The sequence below is a fragment of the Procambarus clarkii genome, chromosome 37, assembly GCF_040958095.1.
Source record: "Procambarus clarkii isolate CNS0578487 chromosome 37, FALCON_Pclarkii_2.0, whole genome shotgun sequence".
Taxonomy (NCBI): Eukaryota; Metazoa; Arthropoda; class Malacostraca; order Decapoda; family Cambaridae; genus Procambarus; species Procambarus clarkii.
The window spans coordinates 29,022,216-29,047,112 of NC_091186.1; the positions used below are offsets into that span (position 1 = coordinate 29,022,216).

General features: G+C 40.9%; 1 protein-coding gene across 1 annotated transcript; it reads left to right on the plus strand.

The window, feature by feature from the left end:
* The first annotated feature begins 5,696 nt into the window (after positions 1-5,696).
* LOC123765806 (uncharacterized) lies at positions 5,697-7,747 on the plus strand. Its single transcript, XM_045754569.2, has one exon. It carries the CDS (start codon positions 5,741-5,743, stop codon positions 7,313-7,315), a length of 1,575 nt encoding a protein of 524 aa, XP_045610525.2. The 5' UTR covers positions 5,697-5,740; the 3' UTR covers positions 7,316-7,747.
* The last annotated feature ends 17,150 nt before the right edge of the window (positions 7,748-24,897 follow it).

The following is a 24,897-nucleotide window of genomic DNA, read 5'->3' on the forward strand; positions in this document are numbered from 1 at the left end:
TATCTCTCTCTCTCTCTCCTCTCTCCCTCTCTCTCCCTCTCTCTCCCTCTCTCTCCCTCTCTCTCTCTTTCTCTCTCTTTCTCTCTCTTTCTCTCTCTCTCTCTCTCTCTCTCTCTCTCTCTCTCTCTCTCTCTCTCTCTCTCTCTCTCTCTCTCTCTCTGTCTCCGCCTCTTTCTGGTTGGTTTTTGGTGAACCCTGAACCTTAAACCTGCCTTCACCTTTCCAGGTCTTCCCTCAGATAAAATTGGCCATGTAGTTATGAGATGCTGCCATCTTAACCTCTTATCCACTATCTATGACAATAATCACTTTAATGATCTAAATTGCAGATATTTTGCAGCACATGATGTAAACAATGTATTAACTCATAATCACAATATCTCTGTAATCAATTTGAACGTTAGATCCCTAGGTAAACACTTCGATGATGTTAGTGCCTTGATTGAAACTATTGGCAACAAATTCTCTTTTATTATACTTACTGAAACATGGTTGAAAGAGGATACTACTCAACTCTTTAACATGCCTAACTACTCAGCAATTCACAACTGTCGTCAACTTCAGAGAGGTGGTGGCACTGCTCTTTACTACCACCAAGAACTAACATGCTTAAAAGAAATTAGAACTAGAGACTGCTATGGGGAGTATATCTTCGCCAGCTTCAGAGTCAAGGGTGCCGAGTCTGTCCTGTCTGTGGGTGCAGTCTATAGAATTCCCAACACTGATGTGTCTGAATTCAACTCAAACCTTAGAAATCTAATACTTGATAACAGACTGAACAAAAACCACCTAATTATCGCAGGGGACTTTAATATTGACCTCTGCGAGCCAGAACACCCTACTGCTGTTAGCTTCCTCAACTGTATGAATTCCTGCTTCCTCATACCCTTAATCACTAGACCTACTAGAATCACTGATAGCACTGCCACGACTCTAGATCACATTTGGACCAACATAACCTCTCCGCTTACTTCAGGTATAATCACCGATAGCACTACAGACCATTACCCCACATTTCTCTTAACTAACATTAGCAAACCACCTCTAGAAACAAGGGAGTTAAGCTTTAGGCTGCACAATGAAACTGCTATAAACAACTTTATAACTGCTGCTGATAATGTCAACTGGGAGTCCGAGTTAGGTAACATAGGGGACATCAACCTAGCAGTGCAATCTTTTCTACAAACAACTCTTAGCCTTTATAACACCCACTGTCCTAGGCTTACAAAACAAGTCACAAGCAAAAGGCTTAACAATCCTTGGCTTACAAAGGGAATACTGAAATCCATTAACAAAAAACACGACCTTGAGAAGAAGTATAGGTTAGGAATTGTCTCCAAAGAATTCTCAAAGAATTACTCATTATTGCTATCTAAGATAATTAGACGAGCCAAAACTAAATACTACGAAGATAAATTTACTCAAATAAAGAGCAACATTAAACAAACTTGGAGCACAATTTCACAAATATTGGGATCAAAGAAATCTTTAAATAACAAACCGACTCTCTTGTCTAATAACGATGGTCAGCTTTCAGCCTCTGATTCTGCTATTGAGTTCAATAGGTTCTTCTCTTCCATTGGTTCATCCCTTGCAAATGATATTCCATCTTCCAGTACTGACATTAAGGACTATCTTACAGGTAACTATCCACAGTCTCTGTACCTAAAGCCTATTAACTCCACTGACGTCAATGAGATAATCCTTTCCCTTAAAACCAAGTCTGGTGCCCTTGAGAAGATACCAACTTTAATTTACAAAAAAGCCTCCAGATCTTTAGCCCCTGCTATTGCTTTGCTCTTCAACAAGTCACTTGAACTCCAAACCTTTCCAGATATTCTAAAAAAAGCGAGAGTAACGCCTGTCCACAAATGTGGTGACCCCACAGATGTTAACAACTACAGACCTATATCAATCCTGCCAAACTTGTCAAAAATTTTTGAAAAACTAATATATAAGCAGCTTTACTCATATCTAGCCAAACTCAATATACTTAGCCCTTGCCAATATGGCTTCAGACCCAAAAAAAGCACTAACGATGCACTTATTAGTATGCTTAACTCGATTCATACAGCTCTTGATAAAAATGAGTTCCCTGTTGGGTTATTTGTGGACCTGCGTAAAGCTTTTGATACTGTCAACCACCATAACCTTCTTCTTAAATTACATCATTATGGAGTCAGAGGACACTCCCTACAATACCTTGAGTCCTACCTTACTGACAGGCTCCAATATGTTTCTGTGAATAATACAATTTCTCCCACCCTACCCATCAACATTGGTGTTCCTCAGGGCAGCATACTTGGCCCTCTCCTCTTTCTCATCTACATTAATGACCTTCCAAATGCCTCCCAACACCTCAAACCAATTCTATTTGCTGACGACACAACCTTCATTTACTCCAGTCCTGACCCTCTTGCTCTAAATGCCACAGTAAATACTGAGCTAAATAAAGTCCATCTTTGGCTAACTGCCAACAAACTCACCCTTAACATTGACAAAACTTTCTATATTCTGTTTGGCAACAAATCCTCTAGTCAAATAAATCTCAAAATAAACAATACCCAAATTTGTAACAAATTAGATGGCAAATTCCTTGGCATTCTCATTGACCACAAGCTGAATTTCCAGGGACACATTCTAAATATATCAAAAAAAGTTTCAAAAACTGTGGGCATTCTTTCTAAGATCAGATATTATGTACCACGCCCTGCCCTGGTGACTCTATTACTCCCTTATCTATCCTTATCTCAACTATGGTATTTGTGCTTGGGGTTCTACTACCCAAAATCACTTACGTCCTCTAATTACCCAACACAAAGCTGCTATTAGAACAATATCCAACTCTGGCCCCAGACATCACTCGGTACCCCTACTCAAATCTCTGAATATGTTAGATATTAAGTCACTGCACATTCTCTCATGTGTATTATACATATATAAAACGCTAAACTATAATGCCAATCCTGATCTCAAAAGCTTCATAGAAGGTTGTAACAGAACCCATGAGCACCACACCAGAAATAAATACAGTTTTGATATTCCTAGAGTACGACTTAATCAAACTAGAAATGCTCTGCAAATCAAGGGGCCCAGAATGTGGAATGACCTTCCCAACCATGTTAAAGACTGTACCTCTCTCAACCAGTTTAAGATAAAAACTAAACACTACCTAATAAATTCCCTGTAATCTACCTCACTCCTCTATTGTCAACCCATGTCTGTTATTTTCTTTTTTTAATCAACACTGTTTGTCAACCTATTGTATTTGTGCTGCTTTTTCAGTCATGTTCCCCCTTTTTTTTTTTTTTTTTTATCTTTATTTGTATTTGTTCTCAACACTTTTTATTCTTTATGCTCAATTAGTATTAAGTTCTAGATATTAATGTTTTTCTTGCCCGAAACGCATTGCGTAATAGTGGCTTTAGGCATTGTATGTACTAGCTCTATCTATATATCAATCCATTAATGTAACATCACTTGTATGTATATACCTTACCTGAATAAACATCTGAATCTGAATCTAGTGGCAGTTGACTGATGCTAGAGAGAATAAGCTGCCTGCAGGGTTACATATTTTCTGTATTTTTTTATTTTACCCTTTACTATTTCATGTTTTTTTTATTTTTCCCATTTTGTTTTTCTTGTTTCCGATTTTAATTTACCTTACTATTGTCTGATTTCGCTCGCCCTGCCTTTGTGCTGGCTTTTTTTCTTCTGTTAGAGTAATCTTGAAGCCTCTGCTCCTTGTTCTTATCTGAGGGGACCAGGTTTTGGGCTCAAGGCTCTGGTTGGCTTGTTAAAGATTCAAAAGGGCCTGGTGTAAATAAAATTGGATGGAACTAACCAGGATGTAGTAACATATGCTATCGAAGGACCCACCAGAAAGATGCATTCCATGACATTCAGCACTGATTTTATAGATATTCTGGTTAATTTATGAGTTTAAGAATTCATGCTATGTATTATGTATTTGACAACATTGTGCAATATCATATAAATCATTAATAACAACAATAAATATTCCACTCCCGTTAAAATGATCGTATCATTGAATTTGCAGATGTTAGAGAGTCTTGACTAAATAAAGATTTGATAGGATAATAAAGCCATACCAAATCTAAGAATTTGTGAATACAGGCTTATAGGGAACTGCACAAGTTGGATATAAGACAATTTAACTCAAATTTCAGAGATAGATTTTTTCTTGTACTGTATCAAAGTAGCACAGGGCTTTATATAAAACTAAATGGGTAGAACACCTAGAGAAATACTATATAATAACAGACAGACAGTATGGTTTTCGATCTGGAAGATCCTGTGTAACAAATTTACTCAGCTTCTATGATGGCGCCACAGAGATTTTACAGGAAAGAGATAATTGGGTTGACTGCATCTATCAGGACTTAAAAAAAGGATTTCGACCGAGTTCCACACAAGAGGTTGTTCTAGAGCATATTGGAGGAGTGACAGGTAGGCTTCTAACATGGATGGAAAATTTTCTGACAGAAAAATGAGGGCAGTAATCAGTGGTAATGTATCGGACTGGAGAAATGTCCCAAGTGGAGTACCACAGGGTTCAGTTCTAGCACTAGTACTGCTTATTGTCTACATAAACAATCCACCAGATGGAATACAGAATTATATGAACATATTTGCTGATGATGCTAAGCTAATAGGGAAGATAAGTAACTTAGATGATTTTCATGCCCATTAAGAACACCTGGACAAAATAAGTGTATGGAGCACCACTTGGCAAATGGAATTTAATATGAATAAATGCCATGTTATGGAATGTGGAATAGGAGGACATAGACCTCTGACAACCTATAAATTACGTGAAAAATCTTCAAAGAATTCTGATAAAGAAAGAGATCTAGGGGTGGTTCTAAATAGAACACCATCATCTGAGGACCACATAAAGAACATCGTGCGAGGAGCCTATGATTCACTTTCTAACTTCAGAATTGCTTTTAAGTACATGGATTGCAAAATATTAAAGAAATTGTTCAGGACTTTTGTTTGACCAAAGCTGGAATATGCAGCAGTTGTATGGTGCTTCTATCCTAAGAAGTACATGAACAAACTGGAAAAGGTGCAAAGACATGCCACTAAGTGGCTCCCAGAACTGAAGGATAAGCGCACTGAGGAGAGGTTAGTGGCATTAAAAATGCCAAAACCCGGAGAAAAAGAGAAGATATGATCACTATGTACAATATAGTAATGGTAATTGATAAAATTGATAGGGGAAAATTCCTGAGACCTGGAACTTCAAGAACGAGGTCATATATTTGAACTAACTAAACAAAGCTACTGAAGAAATATAAGAAAAATTCACTTTCGCAAACAGTGGTAGACGTTTGGAACCAAGCTAAATGAAAAGGTGGTGGAGGCCAGAACCATCAGTAATTTCAAAGCATTATATGATAGATTACTGGGAAAATGGGACATAACAAGCATAGCACTCATCCTGTAACTACACTCAGGTAATTACATGTTATCAAATAAAGCAGTGTCCCATGGCCCTCAATCGCAATACTATAGTATAGCTTTCCATTTGCATGTATTCATAAGCCATAGATTGGATAATGATTTGTCATTTACATGAGTTTTCAGTTGATCATGGAAATGTGCTCTCTGTGATAAGTTTTGCTCTTCATATAGACAGAATAATTACACTATAATCCTATGAATAAAAAAGTGGTAAACCTATCTAATTTTTACAGACAAATTCAGCAAGATGGAGAATGCCGAACTGAAGAAGAACTTCATTGAGAATTACTGCGTGAAAGTGAAAGACGAGGAAGGACTCATAACCTACGAGATCAACACTGAAGTTAATCACAAGGATGAAGATGGCAAGATACAGGTTATGTCCATTGGACCTGTGAATGAGGGCCCCATCAAGTCGGTTCTCCTGCTGGGAGAGACAGGCGCCGGCAAGACCAGAGTCCTCAACACTATGATCAACCATCTGTTAGGTGTCAACTTTGACGATAATTTTAGGTTCCAATTGAAAGATTATGTTGAAAGTGATGATCTCCTCCAAGTGGAAAGCCAGACAGAATATATCACTGCCTACATTGTCTCCCATCAACTTGGAATGCCTATTGAGTGTAATTATATGTTGATTGATACACCTGGGTTTGGTGACACTAGAATGAACCACGATAAAGTCCCAATAGAGCGACTAACAATTTTCCTGACAAGTAATTGTGGTATAGATGACCTTAATTGTGTTGCCTTAGTTGCTAAGGCAAACCAAAACAGGGTAACATCATACCAGATACAAATGCTAGAAGACTTTACTTCAGTGCTGGGAAGTAATATTGGTGATATAACGCAGCTTCTGGCAACATTTGCAACTGATGACAATTCGGCAGTTGTTGATGTGGTGAAACATGCTGGAGTCCAGTTTGTCAACTTGTACCAATTTGACAACGGGCTTCTATATGATCCACTTTGTGATGGTCTCCTCCAGAATCACAAACATGCATACCTTACGTATAGATGGAACAGGATGCAAGCAGAGTATACCAGATTTTTTGAAGAGCTACAAAGGTCTATTCCAGTAAATCTCAAAAGAACTGGGGACCTTTTGCTGGAGAAAAAATTACTTGAAGAAACAAAAATTGAAATGATAGATGTTGTAAAGAGTATGGATCGTATAATCAACATAATTAATAATAAGCATAAAGAGATCAAGAAAATTGAAGATGAGGTAAATAGAATCACAGTAACAACAAGACGAGAGATCCCGGTAAAAGCTGAATATCCAATGACTAGTGGGTATCATGTCCACAACTGTGAAACTTGCCAAAAAAGTTGTAAAATATGTGATGACCCAAAAAATCTTCGTGCTGCAGTTGCAGGAACTGGTACTGGGGTTGGCACTGCAGTTTTTTCAGGAATTATCACTTCATTAATTTCTGGAGGAGTGATGGGGGCAGAGGTGGGTGTTCTAGGTGGTCCAGTAGGAGTTGCAATTGGTGCAGGCATTGGATGTGGCATTGGTTTAGCCACTGGCCTCGCTACAGGACTTGTATTGAGGAAAACAAAGGCAAGTTGTCTCAGTAGTTTGTATGGGCAATGCACCAGTGATGGATGCTCTCATGATATGAAGTCCCATAAAATTGAAACCCGAATGTACATCATGGAAGAAATAATAGTAACTGATGATAATGAGAAGGCCAAGTATGATGACTTTAAGAACACCTTAAGACAGTTAAGAACACAGGTTGAAGAGAATAGAAGTACACTGAATGATTTTGAGGAAGATGTGCTACAGATTGCTCATGCTTTGTTGAGACACTAATATAATAGTTGAACTGAGCCTGGGACACAACAGCTTGAACCCAAGTTCTGTAATAGATGAAATAATCATGAGTGAGCAAGAGAACCGGCAACATGTTAATCTTTTACAGATGTTCAAGAGCACAATAATGCTATTACAAGATCAAGAATTCAGTGATGCAGGTGCTGATGACCATATTGTTTAAAAACACACTTATACTGATGACATTGTCTGTAGTACTGATGCAATTGATACTGAAAAACACATTACTGTAGTACTAATGACACTATACAATAGTCAGCGTCTCAACATTATGGACTTGTATTTTGTATTGTATATTGAGTAAAATTGAAATATAATATTTAGTATTGACTAATTTCTTTCAGGCAAGGCTCAAATTGTAGCTAATAATAAAAAAAGCTTTGTAATGGCTATGAATAAAAATTAAAAGCATGGCTCAATGGCATTAACCCATGTACTGCATATTATATATATATATATATATGTATATATATATATATATAATATATATATATATATATATATATATATATATATATATATATATATATATATATATATATATATATATATAACTGAAAACTCACACCCCAGAAGTGACTCGAACCCATACTCCCACAACTGGTATGTACAGGGACGCCTTAATCCGCTTGACCATCACGACCGGACAAAAGGAAGTGATAGCCGAGGCTATATGAACCACTTCCCCGCCGGCACTCGGATGGTAATCTTGGGCATAGCATTTTATCAAATCACCTCATTCTTTGGGGCACACGTGAGGAACACAAATGCAAACAAGCCTGAATGGTCCCCAGGACTATATACAACTGAAAACTCACACCCCAGAAGTGACTCGAACCCATACTCCCATACTGAGTTTTCAGTTGTATATAGTCCTGGGGACCATTCAGGCTTGTTTGCATTTGTGTTCCTCACGTGTGCCCCAAAGAATGAGGTGATTTGATAAAATGCTATGCCCAAGATTACCATCCGAGTGCCGGCGGGGAAGTGGTTCATATAGCCTCGGCTATCACTTCCTTTTGTCCGGTCGTGATGGTCAAGCGGATTAAGGCGTCCCTGTACATACCAGTTGTGGGAGTATGGGTTCGAGTCACTTCTGGGGTGTGAGTTTTCAGTTGTATATAGTCCTGGGGACCATTCAGGCTTGTTTGCATTTGTGTTCCTCACGTGTGCCCCAAAGAATGAGGTGATTTGATAAAATGCTATGCCCAAGATTACCATCCGAGTGCCGGCGGGGAAGTGGTTCATATAGCCTCGGCTATCACTTCCTTTTGTCCGGTCGTGATGGTCAAGCGGATTAAGGCGTCCCTGTACATACCAGTTGTGGGAGTATGGGTTCGAGTCACTTCTGGGGTGTGAGTTTTCAGTTGTATATAGTCCTGGGGACCATTCAGGCTTGTTTGCATTTGTGTTCCTCACGTGTGCCCCAAAGAATGAGGTGATTTGATAAAATGCTATGCCCAAGATTACCATCCGAGTGCCGGCGGGGAAGTGGTTCATATAGCCTCGGCTATCACTTCCTTTTGTCCGGTCGTGATGGTCAAGCGGATTAAGGCGTCCCTGTACATACCAGTTGTGGGAGTATGGGTTCGAGTCACTTCTGGGGTGTGAGTTTTCAGTTGTATATAGTCCTGGGGACCATTCAGGCTTGTTTGCATTTGTGTTCCTCACGTGTGCCCCAAAGAATGAGGTGATTTGATAAAATGCTATGCCCAAGATTACCATCCGAGTGCCGGCGGGGAAGTGGTTCATATAGCCTCGGCTATCACTTCCTTTTGTCCGGTCGTGATGGTCAAGCGGATTAAGGCGTCCCTGTACATACCAGTTGTGGGAGTATGGGTTCGAGTCACTTCTGGGGTGTGAGTTTTCAGTTGTATATAGTCCTGGGGACCATTCAGGCTTGTTTGCATTTGTGTTCCTCACGTGTGCCCCAAAGAATGAGGTGATTTGATAAAATGCTATGCCCAAGATTACCATCCGAGTGCCGGCGGGGAAGTGGTTCATATAGCCTCGGCTATCACTTCCTTTTGTCCGGTCGTGATGGTCAAGCGGATTAAGGCGTCCCTGTACATACCAGTTGTGGGAGTATGGGTTCGAGTCACTTCTGGGGTGTGAGTTTTCAGTTGTATATAGTCCTGGGGACCATTCAGGCTTGTTTGCATTTGTGTTCCTCACGTGTGCCCCAAAGAATGAGGTGATTTGATAAAATGCTATGCCCAAGATTACCATCCGAGTGCCGGCGGGGAAGTGGTTCATATAGCCTCGGCTATCACTTCCTTTTGTCCGGTCGTGATGGTCAAGCGGATTAAGGCGTCCCTGTACATACCAGTTGTGGGAGTATGGGTTCGAGTCACTTCTGGGGTGTGAGTTTTCAGTTGTATATAGTCCTGGGGACCATTCAGGCTTGTTTGCATATATATATATATATATATATATATATATATATATATATATATATATATATATATATATATATATATATATATATATATATATATATATATAATGTATTTATATATATATATATATATATATATATATATATATATGTCGTACCTAGTAGCCAGAACGCACTTCTCAGCCTACTATGCAAGGCCCGATTTGCCTAATAAGCCAAGTTTTCATGAATTAATATATTTTCCCTAATTTTTTTCTTATGAAATGATAAAGCTACCCATTTCATTATGTATGAGGTTAATTTTTTTTTATTGGAGTTACAATTAACGTAGATATTTGACCGAACCTAACCAACCCTACCTAACCTAACCTAACCTATCTTTATAAGTTAGGTTAGGTTAGGTAACCAAAAAAGTTAAGTTAGGTTAGGTTAGGTAGGTTAGGTAGTGGAAAAACAACTAATTCATGAAAACTTGGCTTATTAGGCAAATCGGGCCTTGCATAGTAGGCTGAGAAGTGCGTTCTGGCTACTAGGTACGACATATATATATATATATATATATATATATATATATATTGACGGTGTTCCCCCCCTTTATATTTCTCCCACGCCTGCTGTAAGAGTCATATTCACTTTTCCCGAGCATTCTCTACGCTGCGGGCAACAGTTTGATATATGTGGGAGCGTGTAGTATTCTCTCGTTGGCGAAAAATTCGTAAAAGAGGAGTATTTTGGCCCGTTGCTTAGGCCCTTTAGGACGCCAATCTGGTGCTGGCCCCTCCGTTTTGCGCCAAAACTGTGTGACGTCAGTGGCACCGGATTGGTCACTGACAGTGACGTGGCACAGGGAGTCAATGAAAACCGCCCCTGGCAAGTATGACGTCACGAAGGCAGGGGGGTCCGGAGATCGCGCCTCTTGTCAAGGTGGACGGATGTGTGAAGGTTGGTCTTGTCAGATTTGACAGTTGTACCCCGTCCCGTGGGTTTTATGCGTCACCCGTAGTCTGCAAGTATGCTGTGAGGTCTTGTTACGGCCCTATTGGGTCGCAACTGGGTTCTTCTCTGATATTATTAGAGTTTGGGTATCCGGCCCGAAGTTAGTAGTGGCTTTCAAGGGATGTGTTCCGTAATGCAAGTAAATTAAAGGGGAAAGGGATACTAATGCACTAATTTAAATATATTATTTAACCACCACCATAAATAAATAACAGTTACACAGGGTTATAAATACACTCTAATGTACAGAATTGTCTTCCTCTGAAGACATAGGATGCTCCACGGTGCTCACGATGAGTAGCCCTGGTTCTCTTCTTCTGGCCCACGAAGAATCCTCAGATTCTCTAAGCGAATCTACCCCGGCCACAGGCCAGCCAAATCACAGTCCCACTGGGTGCACCGTTGTGGAGGCCTTCAACAACAAATCCAGCCTGTAGCTGGCAGGTTCCAATCAGCTCCGCTGCGTAGGCCACTCCACGACCGATACTAGGGTTGCGAGCCCTAGGCAGGAGCCTCGTGTGATCCTGTTGATCACTCTCCTCTCTATAGCACCACAGTGGCTAGTCTCTTCCACCAGTCAACCCCTGGGTACGACGAATCCTCAACTCTGCCACATCACAGGCAGGCTAACACTCTCAGCAGTGTTCGTCCGGGAGCAACTCACAGCTTCTGCAGCAAACACGTGGAGAGACTTTGGCTGCCTTGGGTAGACTGCCTCAACGTCCAATACAGCAGTCCCAGGTCGACTCTGTAATCAGACACGTCATTAGTACTTGGGCTAGGGACACTCTAGGGCACCTCACTTACAGGCTTAGACACAAACGCCCACCTATCCACTCCATAGATGGCGTTGTTGTCTAAGCGTCACCTCACCAGAGGTCAGCAGCGGCTATGTTACGAGCTGATTAAGACGAGCTGATTAAGACGGGAAACCAACCGCTATGGCCGGTATATCCCGTCCTCACTAGATGGCTTCGTCCTTTTGGAGGGGATTTCGGGAGCCGACTCACAGATGGCGTGGTCGTCACAGCTCCGTGTTACGACTCTGGGCTCGGGTCCGTAACACCTCCCCACCAAAAAGAATTTGGTTTGGGTCTCTATAAAGAAAAAGAAAAAGACAAACCAAATTAGTACGTGGATACAACTCCAAATGGATTCACGTACACTATAAACTGGAGTGGCGAGGCTGTCTTGTCCACAGAACTGTCCTAATGAAAAACTCAGGCACAAAGGGAACTTGAAGATGGAAGGCAATGACCTGCCTGAAGTGATCTTCCACACCTCCACTAAGATGTCAAGCTGGGGCATAATCTCATGTGTCTCGAGTAAGGATTGGTATAGACACGATCTGGAGCGACTCGACACTTCCCTGTGTCGTGGCACCGATGATGGCTGGTCACAGACGGCATTTCTGGTACCGGTCCGGTAGTCCTTCCAAGGAGACTGGAACCTGGAATACAGGGGTCTGATAATTTAGAGTGACAGCGACAGTGGGTAAGTCAGTACTTACAGCACACGCCTCTACTAGGCCCACACCTAGTCCCAACAGGGCTGTTCGTACATCGACGGTGGTGTCCGCTCTACCACCGTCAGGTCGACCAACGTTCCGCATAACGCTACCTCCAGGCTTCACGCGGGGGGTCCAATCCCTGGGATCTCTTCGCGATGTTCAAGGGAGCCATCATCTGTCGGGTCGTCCACTGGTCCTTACTGAGAACACACACGGGAAGAAGACAAAATACTGCTAAGAGACATATGGCCAACTGAGGGATAAGCTTCCTGAGCCTGTAATGTCCATAGCCGGCTATATCCATTAGCCTGGTTTGGACCGAAGAGGGCACTATAACCTTCGCACATACCTCCAACGTCTGGGGAATCTCTGGCCGGTTCAATGAACGCTTGACCTTGCCATACCGCAAGTACTCATCCACCTTCGCTCCAGATTCTTTGGTATCCGTGGGTGCTTGTACACGAGGCCTCTCTTCTCGCTCAGTCGTTTCTGCCACCATAACCTCATGCTTCTTGTCGGGAGAAGAATCAGGAGACTTTGCTACAATACTGTCAATCTGTAGGTGAGAGGAAGGATTAAACATGTCATCTAATTCCGGGTCTGTCTGTACCTGGATATTACCACTGCTTGCTGTTACCTCAGTACTTGCTGTTCCGGCTGGCTCGTCCACAATCTTGGGATGATTGTAGCTCCAATCTGTCACAAGTCGTTGGCTAGTATTACGTCAATCCCAGCTATAGGTAGGGTATCAACTACTGCCAACGCACATATGCCGCTGAAGTAAGGCGAGTCAAGATGTACCGGCACTAAGGGGGCGACGTACCGCGTCCTAGGAAACCTAACCAGGACAACCTCTTGTCTCCCATCCACACTCATTTCCTCGGGTAACGAGTTTTTCACGGTCAGGGACTGGGCTGCTCCACTATCTCTGAGCACTATAACTGATCTACCAGTATGATCACTCGATACATACCCGCTTGAAGTGTGAGGGGAAAACATTCCTGGTTCTTCCTGACTAGTCATAGACTGGCTTCCTACTGGTGGTGTCACACAGCTCATCAACATCACCTCCCTACGTGGGCCGCTACCTCTTCTGCCTCGGCACATAGCAGCTATATGCCCTTTCTGCCCACAAGTCCAGCACACCATATTCCTCCTATGACTACGGGGTTTCGGACTGTTAGGACTGGTCCTTCGAGGGCTACTTGGGGGTGTCTTCACAGCGCTTTGTGAGACGAGTCTCTCCTCTTCCTGACGAGGCTTTCCAAACAGATGGGGGTAATTCTTCGGGACATACCTAGTGGAAGACTTATGTGTCAGGATGTATTCCTCAGTCATGGTGGCTGCCGCACTCAAGGTCTCCACCTGCTGCTCTTCTAGGTACGTCTTTAGATCTCCTGCCAGGCAGTCTTTGAAATCCTCTAACAGTATGAGCTGCTCGAGGTCTTCTTTGGTCTCCACCTTCCGAGAGGCACACCATTCTTGGAAAAGCCGCTCCTTGATGGTCGCGAATTCGGTGAAAGTGTGCTCTGAGGTCTTTTTCAGGTTTTTAAACTTCTGCCTGTAAGCCTCAGGTACCAATTGGTATGCCATGAGCACTACTTTCTTCACCTTGTCGTAATCACCGGAGTCATCAAGGGACAACGTGGAGTAGGCGATTTGGGCCTTCCCAGTCAAGACGGACTGTATCATGATAGCCCAATTCTCCCTTGGCCACTCCAAAGAGGCTGCGATTTTCTCGAAGGCCGCGAAGAACTTCGAAACTTCCTTCTCGTTGAACTTCGGGACCATTTTGATGTTCCTCACCGGATCGAAAATACTTGTTTCCATTGTTTGCCTCCCACCGCCTAATCGCAATACTTCTAGCTCATGTTGTCTCTCCTTTTCATTTTCTTCTCTCTCTCGCTCTTCTCTTTCTCGTTTCTCTTCTGTTTCTCGCTCTTCTCTTTCTTGTTTCTCTTCTCTTTCTCGCTCTTTTCTTCTTTCTTCTCTTTGTGGGAACCAACCTGTGAGATTTATATGAATTTATATAGAATTTATATTTACGTTAATTTATATACTTCGATAGCAATTTGTATAATGATAAGTGGACTGTATTTCTGCAATAATCTCATAATCTCACAAATCGATCCTCTACACATTAGGGGGGTTTATTAAATTAATATATATGCAGCCAATCAAACTACAGTATTAACTACATACATTGAAAAGGTTCCTTATCTTATAGTACAGCAGGTTAGTCCACCAGGTATAACTAGGGTGTAGACACCAAATTATCCTCTTTGAGGTAGCTTCCATATCACCCAGTAACTGGTGCACAAAATCTTGCATCCTCGTCTTGACCTGTCAAAAGTGCGCTAGCTGTGAAGCCAGAATCCTATATATGACAAGTATTTCAGAGAAAACTGTACATGGAACATGAAGACCTGGCTTAATTACCTTTAGTTTGAGGCGATTTCGTGATCTAACCGGGTCACCCTATATCCTGACATTAATGGCCATAAATGAATGATAAACGGGTTTCGGATAGACACTTAACTTGAATTTGTAGACAGCGTGTGATAATGGTGCACCTTTGGTTTCCATAACACTTCGTCCAAGTAAAATTAACAGGAGCCGAATTTGCTCCCGTGTGAGCCTCTGGTCTCGTATAAACAATGGCTGCCCTCCTTCCTCACTCTGACGCCTGGCCTACATTGTCCACATTTCAGAAAGTGATAGAAGGGTCACATTTACTCTACTTTAATATTGATAATTAAGTTAATTTATATAAGATGTTTTTATGATGGTAAAGTCCAAAGACTAATGTATTTAAGAATAATTCCCACCATAATAGGTGGAGAATATAATAGTATGTGGTGATGATATCCCGTTTTCTATAGACGGTAATTCCACTAAAAGTTACGTTTTCTATGGGTAACTTGTTGGTAATACAGCAGCACTTATTATCTGTCTGTATATTAAATGGTGTCGGATTTTCCGACACTCTTTCTCTTTCTTGTTCTTCTCTTTCTCTTTCTCGTTCTAATTCTAAACGCCTCATCTCTAATTCTTTTTCTTGTCTCTCTCTTTCCATTTCTAATTTCTTCCATTCTATCTCGCGATTTATTTCCAAGGCACGCATTTTGACAGTACGAAAGCTAATATTCAGCTCACCTGCATTGCTGTCAATGTCACTGCCCTTATCTTCCTTTTCAGTGGAAGCTATTTCCTCACCTTCCTTTATACTATGTGCTTCGCTTTCCTTTTCTCTTCTGCCTTCAAATGCCGGTGAACCTTGGACAAGATCTCCACACGGGAATCTCTGGCACGTATCTTTATCTCCAAATAGGCACTTACTAATACGAGTTCCTGTTTTCCCAGATATTTTAATCTGGCAAGACAGTCCTCCCTGTTCAGAAAGGCCTGAACATCGTCCAGATCGTCGATGGTCGCTTTTCTGCCATTGTCACTTAGATGGAGCACTAGCACTTAACACACTGCTTTACTTTAGCACTTAACGCACCGAGCACCGTTCTACGTCAATATTGCACTTTATCGCACCTAACACCGCACTTGCCAATATTGCACGTAATTACACCGGGCACCGCACTACGATATTGCACGTAATCACACCGGGCACCGCACTACGATATTGCACGTAATCATACCGGGCACCGCACTACGCAATACTGCACTTAATCACAGCGAGCACCGCACTCTACAATATTGCACTGAATCAATCCGAGCACCGCACAGGACGTATAACGTCCTAATAGTCAACAACGAAGGGAATTATTTACAGGGGATTGCGCTACTTCACCACCCCTGTCAAACATACTTGACAAGGGGTCGAATCCCGCTGGGGATGCCAATTATGGTACAGCCCTATTGGGTCGCAACTGGGTTCTTCTCTGATATTATTAGAGTTTGGGTATCCGGCCCCAAGTTAGTAGTGGCTTTCAAGGGATGTGTTCCGTAACGCAAGTAAATTAAAGGGGAAAGGGATACTAATGCACTAATTTAAATATATTATTAAACCACCACCATAAATAAATAACAATCAGTCACACGGGGTTATAAATACACTCTAATGTACAGAATTGTCTTCCTCTGAAGACATAGGATGCTCCATGGTGCTCACGATGAGTAGCCCTGGTTCTCTTCTTCTGGCCCACGAAGAATCCTTAGATTCTCTAGGCGAATCTACCCCAGCCACAGGCCAGCCAAATCACAGTCCCACTGGGTGCACCGTCGTGGAGGCCTTCAACCACAAATCCAGCCTGTAGCTGGCAGGTTCCAATCAGCTCCGCTGCGTAGGCCACTCCACGACCGATACTAGGGTTGCGAGCCCTAGGCAGGAGCCTCGTGTGATCCTGCTGATCACTCTCCTCTCTGTAGCATCACAGTGGCTAGTCTCTTCCACCAGTCAACCCCCGGGTACGACGAATCCTCAACTCTGCCACGTCACAGGCAGGGTAACACTCTCAGCAGTGTTCGTCCAGGAGCAACTCATAACTTCTGCAGCAAACACGTGGAGAGACTTTGGCTGCCTTGGGTAGACTGCCTCAACGTCCAATACAGCAGTCCCAGGTCGACTCTGTAATCAGACACGTCATTAGTACTTGGGCTAGGGACACTCTAGGGCACCTCACTTACAGGCTTAGACACAAACGCCCACCTATCCACTCCATAGATGGCGTTGCTGTCTAAGCGTCACCTCACCAGAGGTCAGCAGCGGCTATGTTACGAGCTGATTAAGACGGGAAATTAACCCCTGTGGTCGGTATATCCTGTCCTCACTAGATGGCTTCGTCCTTTTGGAGGGGATTTCGGGAGCTGACTCACAGATGGCGTGGTCGTCACAGCTCCGTGTTACGACGCTGGGCTCGGGTCCGTAACAGGTCTTCCCTTGTTCACGTGTTGGACTGAAGAGGAAATCGACGGATTATTGAGCAACAAGTGCTCCAGGGACAGATGCTGTGCAAGAGTGTGAAGTCTAGACAGTGACGGCTGGGACGTCTGATAGCTTCACAGTTACGACGTAGCTGGGCCAATCCACCGGGAAGCAGTGAAAGAAGAAAACTAATTGGGAATCAGGACGACTGCAGCCGAGAAGTAGGTTGGCAGCCGTCCCAGCAAACATTTTCATGTTTTTAAAACATCCTAAAAACGACATTTCATTGTTTTCAGCACGTTTATAATTACGTTTAGAAAAGGTTTTTTGAGAACTTTTATATACAACCTTAGAACGTAAATAATTAACATTTCTAAAAACTTTTTTATAATCTTTTAATTACCAACATTAAAACGTTTAGGGTAAATTAGGGTATAATAATTTTTTAATTCATATCTGAAATAGAAAGGGAGAGAAAGAAAGAAGACATATCTGAGAAAGAAATGGACATCCTATATATGTATGTGTAAATTACAAATAAATAGGGTACAAAAAGAGAATTAAAATATTATATTTATTTAATTAAGAATGAGTAATACAACAAAATAAATGTAATAGCTCGAAATATATAGACTATATCTATAACAGAATATAAAAGTAAAAATTTAAAAATCTATAAAAATCTATATATGCAATATGTGAACACAATAGATTTTGTGATCAAGCAGCCTGTGATTCATGTCATGCTGAGATCAGTCTGACGTTACAAGCAGTTATTGTTACTTAAAACTAAAACAAGTAAAATTTTCCGAGTATACATATAACACTATAGTTTTTCTATGACTAATAATAAAAATCTATTAATCAAAAGTTTAGGACTAATTAACTAAAAATAAAAATCTACAAGTGAATGTAAACACAGTCAAGTATAATATTCATGTAGAAAGAGAAAGAAAAAGAGAGAGAAGGAAAGAAAGAGAAAGAAAGAAAGGGAGAAAGAGAGAGAGAAAGAAAAGAAAAAACAGTCATGTATAATATTCATATTAGCACCATGCAATATAACTTAGATTAAGTAAAAATCTCAGACATTTTTAAATCAAATGAAATATGAGAGCCAGAGAGAGAGAGCGAGAGCCAGAGAGAGAGAGCGAGAGCCAGAGAGAGAGCGTGAGCCAGAGCCAGAGAGAGCGCGTGAGCCAGAGCCAGAGAGAGAGTCAGTGCTAGAGATAGAGTCATAGCCAGAGAGAGAGAGCCAGAGAGAGAGAGCCAGAGAGAGAGCCAGAGAGAGAGAGCCAGAGAGAGAGAGAGCCAGAGAGAGAGAGAGCCAGAGAGAGAGAGAGCCAGAGAGAGAGAGAGAGCCAGAGAGCCAGAGAAAGAGAGAGAGAGAGAGAGAGCCAGAGAGAGCGAGAGCCAGAGAAAGAGAGAAAGAGAGAGAGAGAGAGAGCCAGAGAGAGAGAGCGCCAGAGCCAGAGAGAGAGAGAGCCAGAGAGAAAGAGAGAGCCAGAAAGAGAGAGAGAGCCAGAGCCAGAGAGAGAGAGAGAGCCAGAGCCAGAGAGAGAGAGAGCCAGAGGGAGAGAGAGAAGAGCCAGAGAGAGAGAGAGAGAGCAAGAGAGCCAGAGAGAGAGAGTGAGAGAGAGAGCCAGAGAGAGAGCAAGAGAGCCAGAGAGAGAGAGAGCAAGAGAGCCAGAGAGAGAGAGCGAGAGAGAGAGAGAGAGAGCGAGAGAGAGAGCCAGAGAGAGAGCCAGAGAGAGAGAGAGAGAGAGAGAGAGAGAGAGAGAGAGAGAGAGAGAGAGAGAGAGAGAGAGAGAGAGAGAGAGAGAGAGAAAGAGAGAGACAGACAGAGACAGAAAGACACACACACAACAAAAGAGGAGACAGAACAAAATTAAGGCAAGGAGAGAGGAGACAGAACAGAAACAACAGAGAGAGGAGAGAAATGAGAAATCATTGAAGAGAAGGGGAAGAGAAACACAAGATAAGAAAAAGATACAAGAAAAATATACAAGATAAAAATGACATAAATGAATACCACAAATATAAAAAGTAAAGGAAGAGAGAAGCTAGAAGAGACAGGAAACGAGAGGTGTTAGAAGAGAGGAGGAAAGGAGAGATTAAAAGACAAGAAAAACAGGAGAGAAACGTAAAAGAAATAAAAAAAAGGGACATTTGTGAGGAGAGAAAATAAAGAGACCAGAGAAGACCATATATCAAGAGTGTGAGGATAAAGACTTATATATTTTCTTAGTAGACATCCTCTGGCTCTTGTTGCCCCTCTTGTATACGAATTGTACTTGCAAGTTTTCCCTGAAGAGATATTAACAAAATTAATATTTAATTATTTATTTATATAAATTACACACACAAACTTTATATATATATATATATATATATATATATATATATATATATATATATATATATATATATATATATATATAAATTATATAATTTCGTAAACCTCACCCTGTAAACATTCATGTTTCTACATGTTAAACAAGCTACGAGGATGAGGGAAGGGGATGTTCCCTCCATGCTGGATATTATATTTACCAGGAAAGAGAAAGATATATTTATCATTCGGTACCTCCCTCCTTTGGTACCTCCCTTTTCCTCCTTTCAGTACCTCCCTCCTTTTACCCAAGTGACATTGTCACTTGGGTAAAAGTGACCATGTCTTTTTGGGAATAAAGTATGCAATGCATTATAATCTGGAAGAAAATGAGCTTGAAGCAGTTGAAAAACCTGACTTGTGGAGAGGTCATTATGGGGAACTCAGATATTTCCTTAAGGAATTTGACAAACACTTGCTGTTAGGACATGAAGTAAATGAGATGTATGTCAAGTTTTGTGAAATATATGATAATGGCACAACAAAATTTATACTAAAGCAGAGATGCAGAACTAGGAAAAAGGGAAAAATTGCCCAAACATACAAGCAATACAAAGATGCGAGAAACAACAATAGCAGTAAGGAGAGGGGCAGAAAGACTATGACTTTCGGTCATATTCAACAACACAAATATACATACACACACACACATTATTGGAAAAAATTGGAATTGGAATATTGGAAAAAATAATTACAACTAAATGGGTAGAACACCTGGAGAGAAATGATATAATTTCAGACAGACAGTATGGTTTTCGATTTGGAAGATCCTGTGTATCGAATTTACTCAGTTTCTATGATCGAGCAACAGATATATTACAGGAAAGAGATGGTTGGGTTGACTGCATATATCTGGACCTAAAAAAGGCATTCGACAGAGTTCCACATAGAGAGGTTGTTCTGGAAACTGGAAAATATTGGAGGGGTGACAGGTAAGCTTCTAACATGGATGAAAAATTTTCTGACTGATAGAAAAATGACGGCAGTAATCAGAGGCAATGTATCGGACTGGAGAAATGTCACAAGTGGAGTACCACAGGGTTCAGTTCTTGCACCAGTGATGTTTATTGTCTACATAAATGATCTACCAGTTGGTATACAGAATTACATGAACATGTTTGCTGATGATGCTAAGATAATAGGAAGGATAAGAAATTTAGATGATTGTCATGCCCTTCAAGAAAACCTGGATAAAATAAGTATATGGAGCACCACTTGGCAAATGGAATTTAATGTTAATAAATGCCATGTTATGGAATGTGGAACAGGAGAACATAGACCCCACACAACCTATACATTATGTGAGAAATCTTTAAAGAATTCTGATAAAGAAAGAGATCTAGGGGTGGTTCTAGATAGAAAACTATCACCTGAGGACCACATAAAGAATATTGTGCGAGGAGCCTATGCTACGCTTTCTAACTTTAGAATTGCGTTTAAATACATGGATGGTGATATACTAAAGAAATTGTTCTTGACTTTTGTTACGCCAAAGCTAGAATATGCAGCTGTTGTGTGGTGCCCAACAACAGAAGTTGGCCCATATCTTAAGAAGCACATCAACAAACTGGAAAAGGTGCAAAGACATGCTACTAAGTGGCTCCCAGAACCGAAGGGCAAGAGCTACGAGGAGAGGTTAGAGGCATTAAATATGCCAAAACTAAAAGACAGAAGAAAGAGGTGATATGATCACTACATACAAAATAGTAACAGGAATTGATAAAATCGACAGGGAAGATTTCCTGAGACCTGGAACTTCAAGAACAGGAGGTCATAGATTGAAACTAGCTTAACACAGATGCTAAAGAAATATAAGAAAATTCACTTTCGCAAATAGAGTGGTAGACGGTTGGAACAAGTTAGGTGAGAAGGTGGTGGAGGCCAAGACTGTCAGTAGTTTCAAAGCGTTATATGACAAAGAGTGCTGGGAAGACTGTCTCATCCTGTAACTACACTTAGGTAATTACACACACACACTATATATATATATATATATATATATATATATATATATATATATATATATATATATATATATATATATATATATATATATATATATATGCGAACAAGCCTGAATGGTCCCCAGGACAATATGCAACTGAAAACTCACACCCCAGAAGTGACTCGAACCCATACTCCCAGGAGCCACGCAACTGGTATGTACAAGACGCCTTAATCCACTTGACCATCACGACCGGACATAATGAGGTGATAGCCGAGGCTATCACCGAGGCTATGCCCAAGATTACTATCCGAGTGCCGGCGGTGGGGTGGTTCAAATAGCCTCGGCTATCACCTCATTATGTCCGGTCGTGATGGTCAAGTGGATTAAGGCGTCTTGTACATACCAGTTGCGTGGCTCCTGGGAGTATGGGTTCGAGTCACTTCTGGGGTGTGAGTTTTCAGTTATATATATATATATATATATATATATATATATATGTCGTACCTAGTAGCCAGAACGCACTTTTCAGCCTACTATGCAAGGCCCGATTTGATTTGCCTAATAAGCCAAGTTTTCATGAATTAATATATTTTCTCTATTTTTTTTCTTATGAAATGATAAAGCTATCCATTTCATTATGTAGGAGGTCAATTCTTTTTTATTGGAGTTAAAATTAATATAGATATATGACCGAACCTAACCAACCCTACCTAACCTATCTTTATAGGTTAGGTTAGGTAGCTGAAAATGTTAGGTTAGGTAGTCGAAAAAACATTAATTCATGAAAACTTGGCTTATTAGGCAAATCGGGCCTTGCATAGTAGGCTGAGATGTGCGTTCTGGCTACTAGGTACGACACATTATATATATATTTATATATATATATATATATATATATATATATATATATATATATATATATATATATATATTTATATATATATATATATATATATATATATATATATATATATATATATTATATATATATATATATATATATATATATATATATATATATATATATATATATATGCGAACAAGCCTGAATGGTCCCCAGGACAATATGCAACTGAAAACTCACACCCCAGAAGTGACTCGAACCCATACTCCCAGAAGCAACGCAACTGGTATGTTCAAGACGCCTTAATCCACTTGACCATCACGACCGGACATAATGAGGTGATAGCCGAGGCTATTTGAACCACCCCACCGCCGGCACTCGGATAGTAATCTTGGGCATAGCCTCGGTTCAAATAGCCTCGGCTATCACCTCATTATGTCTGGTCGTGATGGTCAAGTGGATTAAGGCGTCTTGTACATACCAGTTGCGTTGCTTCTGGGAGTATGGGTTCGAGTCACTTCTGGGGTGTGAGTTTTCAGTTGCATATTGTCCTGGGGACCATTCAGGCTTGTTCGCATTTGTGTTCCTCACGTGTGCCCCAAAGAATGAGGTGATTTGGTAAAATGCTATGCCCAAGATTACTATCTGAGTGCTGGCGGTGGGGTGGTTCAAATAGCCTCGGCTATCACCTCATTATGTCCGGTCGTGATGGTCAAGTGGATTAAGGCGTCTTGTACATACCAGTTGCGTTGCTTCTGGGAGTATGGGTTCGAGTCACTTCTGGGGTGTGAGTTTTCAGTTATATATATATATATATATATATATATATATATATATATATATATATATATATATATATATATATATATATATATAAATATAAATATATATATATATATATGTCGTACCTAGTAGCCAGAACGCACTTCTCAGCCTACTATGCAAGGCCCGATTTGCCTAATAAGCCAAGTTTTCATGAATTAATTGTTTTTCGACTACCTAACCTAACCTAACATTTTCGGCTACCTAACCTAACCTAACCTAACCTATAAAGATAGGTTAGGTTAGGTTAGGTAGGGTTGGTTAGGTTCGGTCATATATCTACGTTAATTTTAACTCCAATAAAAAAAAATTGACCTCATACATAATGAAATGGGTATCTTAATCATTTCATAAGAAAAAAATTAGAGAAAATATATTAATCCAGGAAAACTTGGCTTATTAGGCAAATCGGGCCTTGCATAGTAGGCTGAGAAGTGCGTTCTGGCTACTAGGTACGACAAATATATATATATATATATATATATATATTGTGACGATAATCTCCTTCAAGAGATTGAGCCTGCTCTTCCCTCCAAAATTACGTCTTCACAATTATATAAAAAGACTATGGAAGAAATGTCCAACAACGACAACAACACCAGCACCAGCAAGGCTTGCCAGGGTGAGCAGAAACGTATGCATCCAGCCACCTGTTCGAACTCCAACCACCAAACTACCCGTTGATCGCTACGGCTCCGCTGATTGGTCGCCGGTCTGGCTGCACCTGCACTCGCCCCCAATACTACCTGATGTCTGGGGTCGCCCCAACATCAGTCCTCAGAATGTTCCGTGCTTTCGTAGCCAGCACTCCTCCCAGCTAGACGTTAGCGTGTACTGAGAGAGGTGGTGGCTTTAAGCCAATATTCCAGCACCTCCCACTTAACTTTTGTGTTGCACTTCTTATTATTTTGCCTTAACGTAACTTTCATTGTGTCATTTAAGTATTCTTATTATTTTGATTCATTGATTTTATTATACATATTTGTTTGTCCATATTTTCATGTTTTGATTTATTTAACGTAATTAAAATTTCATTGTTAAAGTTTACTTGTGTTTTGTGTGTCTTCTCCTTACCTTACCACAGACGAAGTTCCAGTTTTTCTATTTTTTTTTATAACTATGTGACGAGGCCATACCCCTAGCATTAAACAGCCAAACACCAACGCGTTACCGTCACAAGTTATATGGGGGCCTGTCCTAGGAGCCTCACTCAGGTACTGGTGCCAAGTGGTAATTTATGGTAAGCGTATTTAACTCTGTTAACGTAGCTTTACTATTTTTCATTCAATTTCATTTTTTATAAGGTGCGGTGTATTGTGCATTACGAGAGTAACATATAGTGAAGGTGAGACAACTTTGGATTACGTGGTGACTGTAGGCCGCAGTCATACTCTTAATTGGTCATCTCTCCCTCCTTGTTATTACTCGTATTTACCATCTATGTCCCTTGAATATTTCTCATTCTGACAGATCATCATATTGGTACCCTGGTACTGTGGTCTGCCCCGGGTCAAGAGTACCCAATCTTCTGCAATCTGACTGTAGGAGGACAAAGAGGGCCATAGTTCCTCTAGCTCGAACTTTAGTTGCTGAATTGGGACCTCAGCAGCAGTTCTCGTCACCAGTTGACACCTCGCACCCCTACACGTCAGTCAGAGATGATGATACATACAACGGTAGGGAATTAGCTTATTTTTTCAGAGCACAAAAGTTCGCTAATTCTGTAAGTATCATATTAAATTCAGTGGGAAAAACTTGCTTTATGTCCTATAGAGACT